Source organism: Rutilus rutilus (assembly GCF_951802725.1).
Source record: "Rutilus rutilus genome assembly, chromosome: 24".
Lineage (NCBI taxonomy): Eukaryota > Metazoa > Chordata > Actinopteri > Cypriniformes > Leuciscidae > Rutilus > Rutilus rutilus.
In genome coordinates this window covers 27995557-28008336 of record NC_140228.1, presented here as the reverse complement: position 1 = coordinate 28008336, position 12780 = coordinate 27995557, and the positions used below count along the sequence as shown (strand labels likewise).

The window sequence follows — 12780 nt, the reverse complement described above, 5'->3', positions numbered from 1 at the left end:
ATATTACATTACTTCAAAGATGACTGTAACTCGCAATTGATGTCCAGCAACAAAACATGAGGACGATTGCTTTTTAGAACATAAATGGAATAGCGATTGAGTGCGACCTGGACGGATATTTTGCTAATAAAATATTATGTTTTAAACATGCACAATACAATAAATGTAAGCTTTTTACAATGTTTCAGTTTGGATGAGAAACTTTTAAAAGAAAACTGCAAGCTCATACTACACGACTTTTGGTTGGATTTTGTTGTCGCACAGATTTCCATGGTCTGTAACAAACCCCCCGCGGCTAAATTGGTGGTCGCCGATGCTCGTTAAGTATGAACAGATCGGCAACATGATCTAAGCCTGTCTCGACCAGTCACAGACGCTGCAATATTTTCGAACCCGTTTGATATTATTGCCACATAATCATGTAATGTGTGCAATGCAACAACAAGGTGGAACTAATCCAGCCAATCACAGTGCAGATGGTATAAAGTGAAAAATCTCGTAATCACTTGCGTGAATTTCTCACGCAAATTTAAGTGAAAACTTGTTTATTTTCCGCTGTTGGTTGGAACTGCCCCTACCGAACGTCTTGAACTTTGTGCACCTCGTCAGCATTGTGTTGTGTAATATGTGCGCTACTGTGACATACCGACAACACATGACAAGAAACCTCGTTGTGTAGTACGAGCACCACAGCAAGTAAGCTAGTCCACAGTCCTGTGGTGTGAGCTTGCCCTTACTCACACTGCTCCCTGACCGGAAATGTCTGTTGATTCTGGACGTGCGTCAAATTCGAGACATCACAAAGACGCGAAAAGTCGAACGTGACCGACTGCTTTGTCTAAACTTGCAAGATCATTTTTACAAAAGAAAGTGGGAGACAGGAATGCTGGTGGAGTTTTAAAGCCATATGAGTTCCTTCCTCCCGTCCGAGTCTTCATTTACTCCCGGGTGTCTCCGCCTTCGTCCCAAGGCCAGTCCAGTAATCTCGTCCTCCCTTCCCCCCTACGCTCTTAGCAGCTGTGCAAAGGGATGCTCTCAGGTGGAGGCCTGTGTGTTTGCACAAGAGGTTGCAAGAAGGTGTGTGGTTGACTTCTTTACAAGCCTGAGGTGCAGTAGGACTAGGGGCATGAGCGCCGGTCTCTGTGGATACGAGGTGTGTCCTGTGTTTGCAGAACAAACAATAGTACCTTTTCAGTTCATGAGAGGAGATGGCAGGACATTGTGTGTGTGTATGTGTGGGTGTGGATGGGTATGTGTATGGTTCGGTTTTGAAAAAGGGGGTGAGTGGTTATGCACTTGAATTATCTGTTTCTAATCCATCACTCTATAAAGAGCTACTGGAAAGGTTAATTATTGTATTCAACATGGAGCGACTTCAAATAAGAACCAGGATTGGACACAAAAAAAAAAACCTTTTTAACACACATTTCCATGGCACTGCACTTTAGTAACTATGCTAAAAGAAACTAAAAGGAAATGGGAGTGAGGCACACGCAAAATTTGCCGTCACGGTGCCAGGATTATTTAATTTGGTAAACAAAATGTCTTAAAGATAATCACACCCCAATATTAAGCTTGGACAGTATGAGCAACACAAAAATGACAACAAAGACCATAAACGTCACCAACAGATCTGCGGTCAACGTCATGTTTGCCGAGCTGCATCTCAGGATTACATCTTTTCCCAGCATGCACTGTGGCTGCCAGGTAAGATGTCATTAGGGCAGCTCATCCTTGAAGGCTATATTTGTTGTCTGTCGAGTGGCAAGGTGGCAGACGGGAGCAAACAGCCACCTCTTGGCTTTCGATTAGCGCCAGGCCAGATTTGCGCTGTTTACACAAAGGCCTGTCTGCATGTCCTCAAACGTGTCAGATGCAGAATATGCGTTGCGCCACACATTGTTAAGCAGCAACAAAATACCCTTTTTGGGTCACAAGGAGTCCCAACTCGAGAGACGACACATTAATGCAGTGTATCATTTGCGTTAGGGGTGTAACGATACCCTCATGTCAAGATTCGATACATACAGTATCACGATACTGAACTCACGATACGATATTATTGCGATACTCCAAGAGTGATGGTAAAAGGTTAACAAAAGATGTACAGTTGATTAAAATGCTAAATTTGGTATTAAATTGTGGGTGTAAAATGAATAGGCTTGGACTTGGTGCTGGAAACCCAATGCACAGGACAATGGTGACACCAAAATAAAAATATACATGATCCTGAAGCTGAATCTGACGAATATGCTGCACTCGGTCACTGACTAGATATATTTAAAATAATGTAGGCCACTTTTTACTGGTAACAACATTTGCCATTATCACGAACCATAAATATTCCCCCACTGCATTATTATGCATTATATTCAACATTATAGTTTAATGTAGTACTGACACTATAACTCTGAAAACTAAAACCTTTTCTCACACAGTAATTTTTATTCATGGGTGAACTATCCATCCACGATACATATTGTTGCATTTTTGTATTGCGAGATATTGCGACACGATATATTGTTACACCCCTAATTTGCGTTCTACACGTAGTCGGGACAGAAACTGGTTGTGCGATGCTGCTAGCCTCTTTTTTTCCTTTCTGCAACCACCCTCGTCTTGTCTGTTCCACCCTTTCTTCCCTCCCTTCTTTTCTTTCTCTCTCGGCCAGCTCCACTAAGCAACAAGTGCTGCCTGTGAGTACCACCCTCCCCCTCGTCCCAGCCTCCAGAAGCTATCGCAAATCCTGCGAGCAACTGCCAGCTGACAAAACTGTTTAGTCAGCAAGAGGGAGGGAGAGCGCGAGCTTCAGGCTTGAGAGAGCAAACGAGAGCTGAGACAGAAAAAGAGGCTGTACATCAGTCGGCCCACTCTACGACAGCACTTAAATTCGGCATGAAACACAAGTTGCGATATTTTTTTTCCCCTTACTGTGACGTATAACCAAGTTAAACAGTGAAACCCAAAAATTGCAGGGTGGGACTTGATTTTTTTTCCATTGAGTATTGATTGGATGGTTGTGGTTTGCTATTGGTGGATCTAATGTGAGTGACAGGTTGCCCCGCCCTCACGCCAGTGCACACATCATCAGAGATTAGTAGAGATGTTGCTGCAAAAGGGAGGGGGAGTTCAATTATGAATAAAAAAATAATGGTAAACCTTTAGTTAATGTATCAACTAACATGACCTAACGATGATCAATACATTTGTTACAGTATTTATTCATCTTTGTTAATGTTAGTTGACAAAAAAATACAGCTGTTCATGTTAGTTCACCGTGCATTAATTAATGCTAACAAAATACAACCTTTGATTTTAATAATGTATTAGTAAATGTTGAAATGAATCTTAACTAAGATTAATAAATGCTGTAGAATTGTTCCTTCTCAGTTCATGTTAACTAAGGTAGTTAACTAATGAACCTTATTGTGAAGTGTTACCCAAATAATGATGTGCACGAATAAATAATTTATAATAAATACTGCAATGTTCAATTAAAAACAAGAATTGTCCATTATGACTTCAGTTTAAACACTGTAGGAAACAAGACAGGAGAGTTGGGGGGGGAAGTTACGTGGTGGAGGATAAAATGCCAGTAAATACAGGGACGGTGGTGTTAAAATCACTAGTTCTGCCTGGATCTCAGAGAGGGAAAACAGTCGTGCTGCTAAACTCGCTATTGTTCGAACACTTCCTTCATCTCTTTCCCCTCCACCTCAGAGAAGAGGCAAGTTTCACTTCCCGTCTTTCCTCTCATCTCCTCTGTTCAGCTTTGCTGGACCTCCATTTTCCCTGCCTCCCTTTCTCCCTCCTGTCCTCCATTGTGGCATTCTTTCACATCGGTGATAGCCGTTGGGTTAGACTTTGAACTCTTAGCAAATACTAACTTTATTTGCTGGTTGGAACGGCTCGGGGGAGAAGCCGGGGAAGGTGATAAGACTGGCTGCAATAACAGGGAGTTTCTGATGCATCGTCAAAAGCCAAAAAGATGCATTCAGCCTCATGGCCCATTAGCCTGATGACTGCTAAACACGGCGAATGATTGGGTCAGTGCTCTGATGAAAGACTCTCCACAATCCTATAGCTACAGACTATAAAGCATGGCAATCAGTCACTTGAATGAAACTTTTCAGTAAAACCAAGAGCCAATTAATACTAGATTAAAAAACACATTGTTATGCAGGTGTTCTGTCTTTTTTTCTAACGGGTTTTGATTGCTTTGTGGTTGCTTCTTTATTTAATGGTTTTTCAACATGTTCCTTTGTGGTTGCTAAAGATGTTGTGAGTGGATTTTAGATGGTTGCTAGGGTGTTGTCGCGGTGTATATCCGTGGCCCACAATGGTAGGATGTTGTGGGTGGTTGCCATGGCATTGTTACGTGGTTGCTAAGTGTTTTTTATTACGCTGCTATGCAGTTGCTAGAGTTTCGATTGGTTTCTTTCTGGTTTTTAGACAATTCCAGTCTGGGATTTTTCAGTCAGAGAACAATCATCTGAAAAGGTGTAACAGAACATCTCTCCTCTACAAGCCACATGTTTTGAGGCATCATACAAAACTACCCACGTTCGATACTTACGGTTAGGGTTTTAAAGTTGGTAAAACTTGGTAATTCTTGTTCTTTAACAGAATTTTGCAGTATTTATAATACATGATTTATCCGTGCACATCTGTTTTTTTTTTATTCTTGTGCCTCGTAATCTTTCATCAAAATAATTTCCCCTCACTTTTGCAGCACCTCTTCTCTTCTCTGATGACGAGGGCGGGGCAACCTGTCACTCACATGAGATCAGCCAATAGCAAACCACAACCATCCAATCAATTCCCCACAGACAAATCAAGTTCCCTGTACGTCACAATAGGGAAGAAAAGAATAACAGACATGCTTGTCTTAGCAAAAGCAGTTCAAGTCATTTTGAATTGTGTTTTTTTTTTTTTTACAATTTAAATGGAAATCGTTGCTCAAATGTAATCAATCTGAATTGTTGTTTTGAACTATATCAATTGCAGCTGCTAGTTTTTCAGCAGCTTCGCTGTTACTGAACCAAACATGTTTTTCATGTTTTCACAGCCAAAGATAAGTGCTGCCTGTGTGGGCCATGACAGCAATCTCCTGCAATCACAGAGAGGATTGGTTGAATTTTTGAGGTTAAGCTTTCAATCCCATATTTGACACATCTAACGATAATGAGCCACGGTGAGGAGGCGGCAGAGCAGCATTCATGAAATATATGCATTTTTACGACTGCGTTAAACAATAGGCAGGGACTTCAATCTAGGACCGCATTACCCAAAAGCATCGTAAACCGAAGTTGATCGTAGAGACCATTGGTGTAGGGCTGAACGATATTCTGTTTTAACATCGACATCGCGATGTGCGAATGAGCGATAGTCACATCGCCGGAACATGCGATGTGAAGGGTAACGTTAGTAGTACCCATAAGAGAACGGTAGCACACAGTAAACACGAGTTTGTTGTATGGCTTTTTGCTGGGGTGACATACGCGTTCTGCGTGCCTGCACAGTGATTGGTTCGCTGTGCCGCAGCTCACCGCGCTCACAGCCAACATTCAAAAATGCGCGACGAAGAGGATCTGCCGCAAAAAAAAGTCAAAATCAGCTATTTGGGACTAGCCTATTTCGTCTACAAAAAGGAGGATGTTGACCAAAAAGAGGTAGGCTACTTTGCTGGAGTGTTATAAAGTTGTGGATGGTTGTCTTTTTTAAACATTCGTTTATTTTTCGTGTTCGCATTTATGAGGAAAAAACAATGTTACGTGACATTACGGACGCGACCGTTATGAAAGCGGCACTAAAAGACTGCTTTAAAACTTTCACAGAAACCTCAAACAGAAAGCACAAAGCCTTTCTTTAAAACGAATTTCGTTTTGTATTAATTGTATCTTAATTTTAATCAGTATTTCATTATCCAATTTCCTGGATTTAATAATGATTAATAATAATTAAAAATAGCAGCCAGCGCCTTAACCGGAGATTAAGCTATCATCCATGAACCGAAACTCAGCGTAAAAGGTAGCATACTCGCCTCACACACCTAAAAAAAAAAAGAAAAAAAAAAGAAATATATCTATTATCTACAGAAATCTCTACTTTTAAACAGAACCATTAAAAAAATATATATAGCTATATTTAATCTGTATGAAAAGTGCATTTCTCCCGATCACTGCTGCGAAGATCGCGAGTCAGTATATTGTCAACTTCAGCTTTACAGAAAACACTTGTTTATTAATAAACAATTAAAATGTCTCATTGTATTTTACATATTATGAATCATTACTTTTGCTGGGTCTAGGTGGCGTTTACATGAAAGCGTCACTGAATCAGCACAGAAAACATAATTTTTCAGGTCCTAGAACCCGAAGAACGTTAGGTCCTGTGAAGAACGTTCACCGAATTCTGAGAGAAATATGTTTCTGGAATAAAATATTAAGTGGCCTTTTTGTTACTTGTAATGAAGCTTGCTTATTAGTGAAATTATTAATAACATGGAATGGTAATTATTGACTTTAGCCTGGATTGATGGCTCGCAATATCGCGATATATATCGTTGGGGGAAAAATATCGCACTGTAATTTTTTTTCCAATATCGTGCAGCCCTACATTGGTGGCAATTGTTCTACGATCAACTTGCAGTCCTGGACAACCACAAATATAGCCGGGGCTAAAATATCAGCACCCAACACTATTCTAGGGCCGTCCCGACAGAAGCATGCCCGTGTCGCTCTAAAATAAGCCACTCGTTTTAATAAAACACAAGTTAATCTCTCTGTGATCCAATACCATCAATAAACCCTTAAAACAATCAGATACACAACTCTGCAACTCCCGCCGTTCTAGACTGTGCTTTTCTAATTGATTATCTAGTTCTTTTGTGTGATGTTAAGTGTGTATACTTATACAACAGCATCCTAATATTTATGGATAAACACCCAATTTGTGGGGGGAAAAACTACAAATACACCTCAGGGCTCATCTCTCACTCCACCCAAGTGGTTCTCCTGCGGTGTCCCTCCGCTACACGCCACACAGAGAGATGGAATATAATCTTATCTAAAAAAGGCAGGATAAATATAGCCTGGGAGCCAAAGGGGCAACCAATTCTGCCCGAAGGCCAAAAGCAGGTCTCTCTCCATCAGGATAACAGGACCTCCACTATACAGGTCCCTAAATGCACATGTGTAAGGTCTCATTTAGATTTCAATAGTGTTAGTAACTGATAAAACCACTAAGATGCACATCAAAACATCTTGATTGAATGGATGTATAGGAATTAACCAGGTGCAGCTGTCTAACATTACTAGCTATAAAAGGTATAAGATGATGTGATTAGGGCTGGGCGATATGACGAAATATATCGTCTGGACGATAGAAAATGTCTATCGTTTTATATAAGGCTCTATCGTTTACGCCACGATAAGGCGTTTTACGGCAGAATTAACCTCACGGCATGCCCATGCACGCTGCAATACATAAACAAACATGGAGGAAGACGGTAGTAGACGCGGTTCAGACCAGGGTAAGTTCATTCTCAACTAGATGACCAGCCAACCCAAACCGTTAGCTCCACAACAGCGCGCATCTGTTCATTCATTCACACACACACACACACACACACACACACACACACACACACACACACACAGAGAGAGAGAGAAACGCGATTCATATTTAAACAGTCTTTTTGCGTGTACAGATTGCGATTAGAACAAAGCAAATATAGAACTGACCTATTCCTCAACCGGATCCGTTGCTCCTCGAAATGAAAACGAGGTGAACCTGAAAGTGAACATACCCAACTGATTGTGGGTGTTCACTGTCACAGGTTTGCGTGGATTGCCTCAGATTATTTGCTTTTGAATAGCGCGCGCTCTCCGTAATTAAGATCAAAGTCAACAGAATATTTTGAATCTCTTTTGCACTTATAAGAAAAAAAAACCTATCGCGCCGGCGCGATTGTCGAACCCAGGGGGTTAAAAAATAGATTTTCGCCAAAAATCCTCTTTGGCTCCGCGGCTGCCATGGTAAACAACGTTAGCCTACCGGTGACTGAAGTCTCACGTCACGTGCGAGTCAAGAGCGAAGTGATTGACATGACCAGGCTACCGTAGCTATGGCTTGGATTCGTTAGCAAACATTGCCCCCCTGTGGTATTTGCATGTTACTATCACAAGCATAATGTTGTGGCCTGCCCAGAAAAACATTGGTTCTAATAATTATTTACCTCCGCCAACAGCGAGACCGGCCAATGTTAGAGACCCGGCCGGTAATGGAATACAGGCCAATATTAGAGGATTTAGGCTACTGTAGACTATTCATGAACTGAATTAACAGAAAAATTGCTATATCGTTATGTATATCGTTATCGGGATATCAAATGAGCTATATCGGGATATGAAATTTTGGCCATATCGCCCAGCCCTAGATGTGATGTTTAAAACGCTAATTGAATCTGAGATCAATTATTTACAAAGCATTCGAGGCACAATGGTCCGACAATCTAAACTGGACAATCAAATAAAACGAAATGTAAATCTGAGGAGGTCATTGATGCAAAGCAGTGCTGTAAAGTGTTTATCGTTTGGCAGCCACAACCCGAGGCCTGCTGTGTGGGTATCTTGGGAATTACTATAATGAATTTAGATAATGTCAATACCCAGGACACTCACTCGAGACCCGAGGGAGGGTGATATACTTTTAATTATCCCTAGAGAAATCCCAAGAGGGACTGGACACTAAGATTCTCAGGTGTTTGAGAACGCATAAACAACGAAACAATTGAGTAAAGGCTGAAAAGAAATTCACACTGGGACGTTATGCATGGGATTCTCTTCACTGGGAACTAAAATGGAATCTGAAAACTTCCCATATAGTTCTCCGTTTCCTCTGGGATCTCATTCACTAGAGCTTGCATGCGAAAAAACTGTAAGAAAACTTCACAAACTCCATTAGCATAGCCCAGAGAACAAAACAAAAAAACAAAACAAGACCAACAGCATACTTCAGAAACTCTAGAATGCATCTCAAAAATAAAAAAAGATCAAATATCAGTGCAAACTTTCCTATTAGCCTCAGCCAAAGAGGACACAAACAAAACTACATGGAAACATCCTCCTTTTTTAGCCACAACATCATCAAGCTGATCCTTTAATACTGGCTGCAAGGCCTCCGTATGGCCCTGTCGTAACGTGGCTATTCTCTGCCAAACTCTCACATCCTTAATTTGAGGAAAAGGCACAGAAAATGTGCGTTCTGTCATCTTAATGGTCCAGCTAAATACATCAGATGGGGCTTTTATTTTAAAGGGTCGCATAAGATCTTATATTTAGAGATGGAGAGAAGGCATGATGTCTGTGAAGTGATCGACTGTCTCGACTCGCTGCTCGTCTACAGTGTTGAATTTCGTAATGGAATGTGAACCTCTCATCCGGATCTGTCCTCTCCTCCCTTCCTTTAAAAGAAGGCCAAAGAGGCAAAGGGAAACATCTTTATTTCCCCAAAACTAGTTTTGGTCGCCTAATGTGATTGGTTGAGCAGTAATTGGACTTTTGATTATTTGTAGTACCAATCCACTCCAGACCAGGGAATATAAGTGACGTGAAGTGGAAGCGGAGCAGGGAACGGGTGTTTTGAAAGTCGGAGCAGCTTCTCTTGTGTGCGGGAGCGCAGAATGGAAAACCTGGAGTGGAGCTGGAGCCAAGTGATTATAGAAATCTCAGTTGCTCCGTGTCACTCGTATATATTTGTTCCAGATTGTCTTTTCTGTTTTAGTGAACGGTGACACTCAAAAGTCATGCGTGTTTGTTATACTGTAAAAAAATTATATGAAGTTATGAAATGTTTTTACATTGCTTTAACTCATCAAAAACTCATCTTTTATTTAGTTATACAAGATTCAAATAATTTAAGTCAGTTTAATGTAATTTAAGTTGAAATGACTTAAACATCCAAGTTGGAACTTTTTTTTTACAGTGTAATTTTTTTTTTATTGGTTTATTGTTCATTATTTAATTAGGCCTACACCTAAGTTCAAAATAATGGAAAATATTAATTTATATTTCTTATTTATCTATGGCATCTAAATGCAACTAAATGTGAAGCAAACCAAGAAAGTTGAGTGACAGACATTATTTGCTTCAGCTCACTGATACTCTCTATATAAATTACAAATCAGATTATCTATATTATAATTTCTGTAATGTATAACCAGCCCCTTTCAACCTCACAAATCAGCATTACAAGAGTTTCCCACTTGTAAATACGACTTCGCTAAATCATTAATGTGCTCAGAACTCCACATGTTCATTAATGTACAACAAATAACTAGCCAATTTTAACCATAACTTCATAGTGATCGAGCAATATGTCACTCACAAATGTTGCTGATGTAGTGTATTTTACCATAACTCTGGTTACCAGAGGCCTCGTGCCTACCATTGCTTAAAGGGATAGTACACCCAAAAATAAAAATTCTGTCATCCTTTATTTTCCAAGTCAATGGTGGCCCATTCACAAACATTCTTCAAAATATCTTCGTATATCGTTTAGCAGAACAATGAAATGCATACAGGATTGGAACAACTTGAGGGTGAGCAAATGATGACAGAATTTTCATTTCTGGGGAAAACCATTCCCTTTAAATACTAATAACTAAGTTACTTTTTTAATGCATAACTCTGCAAAAAAAGCATATAAGGAGAAGGAGAAGGATGCACAAAAAGTGGCGAGTGAATTTGCCACGTTTACCTCGGGCTCTCCTGAAGTTTCTGCCTCACCGAGGAGGGGCGGAAAAGAGACGGAACACAAATGCCTAGCAACCATTATCTAACCAGCGCGAGCTCTGCTGCCCGTCTCCCGAGAGACCGAGCGGGCTCATCCATTCCTTCAGTTCTCCACAAACTTTCAATAAAACTTGCAGAAACGCTTTAAAACAACATTTAAACACCTAAGATGCTTACTTTGATAATGCACACCTTAACCAATCATAATAATGTGACAAACGACACGCTTTCGACGATAAAACGAACCGACTTTTTTTTTTTTACGTTACTCAAACTGCAACCAAGTTACCTGAACGGTTTCGTGATCAAATACAGGCCATCCTTAAACAGATGAACAAACTTTGTGACGCAACAGGTTGTTGTCGAAGTAGAACGAACAAACAAACAAACAAAAACAAGTGATATGCATTAAAAACGACATTTTCGATGGTCGACAACTATCATGGCAGAAGCAGCTCGAGCCGAAGCGATCAAAGTGCACGCGAGATGTGATGCTCCGCGCGACAGCAGCGCGTTAGCTTAACGCTAGCTAACAGCAACAGACTTTCAACCCCATCACCGCATGCAACAACTTCCATACAGCGTTAAAAAGTTGTTAAAGACCAACAGAAAGTTGAGTGCACCGAAACAAGCCGATGTCTTAGAGAAACGGAGTTGTTTGGGGCAGGTTTGGGCTGTGCGCGTGAGCATCAGGTCTCGCGCAACGAGGAAGCTGAAGTTGGGGAAAAAAAGTGTCCTCTAACTCCACATTAACTTTAACTCTGTCTCTGACTCCAAGCTAAAACACATCAAATAAACACACAACAGCAATACAGCAGAGTTTTAAGGAGAGCCGAGTTAACTTACGTTTGACTTTGTTGGGGTTGGGTTGCTTTCGCCGAGACATGATGATGATGATGATGATGGTGGTGGTGATGAGCTGAGGAGAGAGAGAAGAAGAAAAAAAAAGAAGCTGCAAAAGTTGTTCCGGAGAGGAATCAAAATGGCGTTCGTAAAAGATGTGCAAAGTTCGTCAACTTTGCGTTTGAGTTCCCCACTCACTCTCCCAAATCCCCCCCACGCCGAGATGCTTTAGGGAGGAGAGAGGAAAACGCTTATTACTGCGTCTCTCTCTCTCTCTCTCTCTCTCTCTCTCTCTCCTCTAAAGCTGATCAGTAAGGCGGAGTGTCACGTGTTGCTCCTGCTCTAGTCTCCTAGGGGACGCGCGTTACTGAAGCTGCCGACACACACAAGCATCTCACACACACACACACACACACACACACACACACACACACACACACACTAAACTAAAGTCACCCTGTTCTTTTCACAAATACTTTCAAAACTATCATAAAAGCACACTTAAACTGAATGTGGATATTGGAAGACACATGAAAGTTTCTTTCCAAAAAATAAAATTGACATAGAAAGGTGCAAAATTATGTTAGACATAAAGATCAAATAAAATAATATATATTATATATGTATTATATTCAATTATAATAATAGTAGTATAGCAATAGCAACTTTATTTATATAGCACAATTAAAATAACACAAGTTGACCAATGTGCTTTACAATGTCACACAGAACACAAAAGAGAAAAGAGCATCACATAGGCAACACATATAATAATAGTAGTAAATCTTTGCAAATTATCTCTATTAGCATGATCCCATGTAGTTACAAAAATAATCAATTGATTAACCGTCAAACATTTAAATATTGCAAATAAATAAAATATACACAATATAAATTATAAGTGCTGTATCAACATTTCATGTCAGAACACTGCAAAAATGTACAATATTTCAGTCTTTTTACTCAAAATTGCAACTTTTATTAATTGTGTGACTTGCCATTTCTTTGTAATTATTTGTCAAATTTAGATTTTTTACATTTTGTAATTTTGATGAGTTAAAGCAATGTAAAAACATGTTGTCAACTTATTGATCATATTTTTTTACAGTACATACATACAAATATACAAACTAATTAGCAA

The 12780-nt window shown here is 40.1% G+C and overlaps 1 protein-coding gene across 3 annotated transcripts in view; it reads right to left on the bottom strand.

Annotated features, from left to right (window-relative positions):
* rreb1a (ras responsive element binding protein 1a) overlaps positions 1-11935 on the bottom strand; it is a 56860-nt gene extending 44925 nt beyond the window's left edge. Inside the window, exons 1-2 of one of the 3 annotated variants that reach the window (XM_084398761.1) lie at positions 11838-11921; positions 11643-11715 (exon numbers count right to left, since the gene is read on the bottom strand). In XM_084398761.1, coding sequence (XP_084254887.1) covers positions 11643-11682 — 40 coding nt within the window. In that variant the 5' untranslated portion in view covers positions 11683-11715; positions 11838-11921. Of the gene's footprint in view, positions 1-11642 lie in introns of all 3 variants that reach the window. The other 2 variants (XM_084398760.1, XM_084398762.1) reach the window with 2 other exon arrangements.
* Positions 11936-12780: the final 845 nt, after the last annotated feature.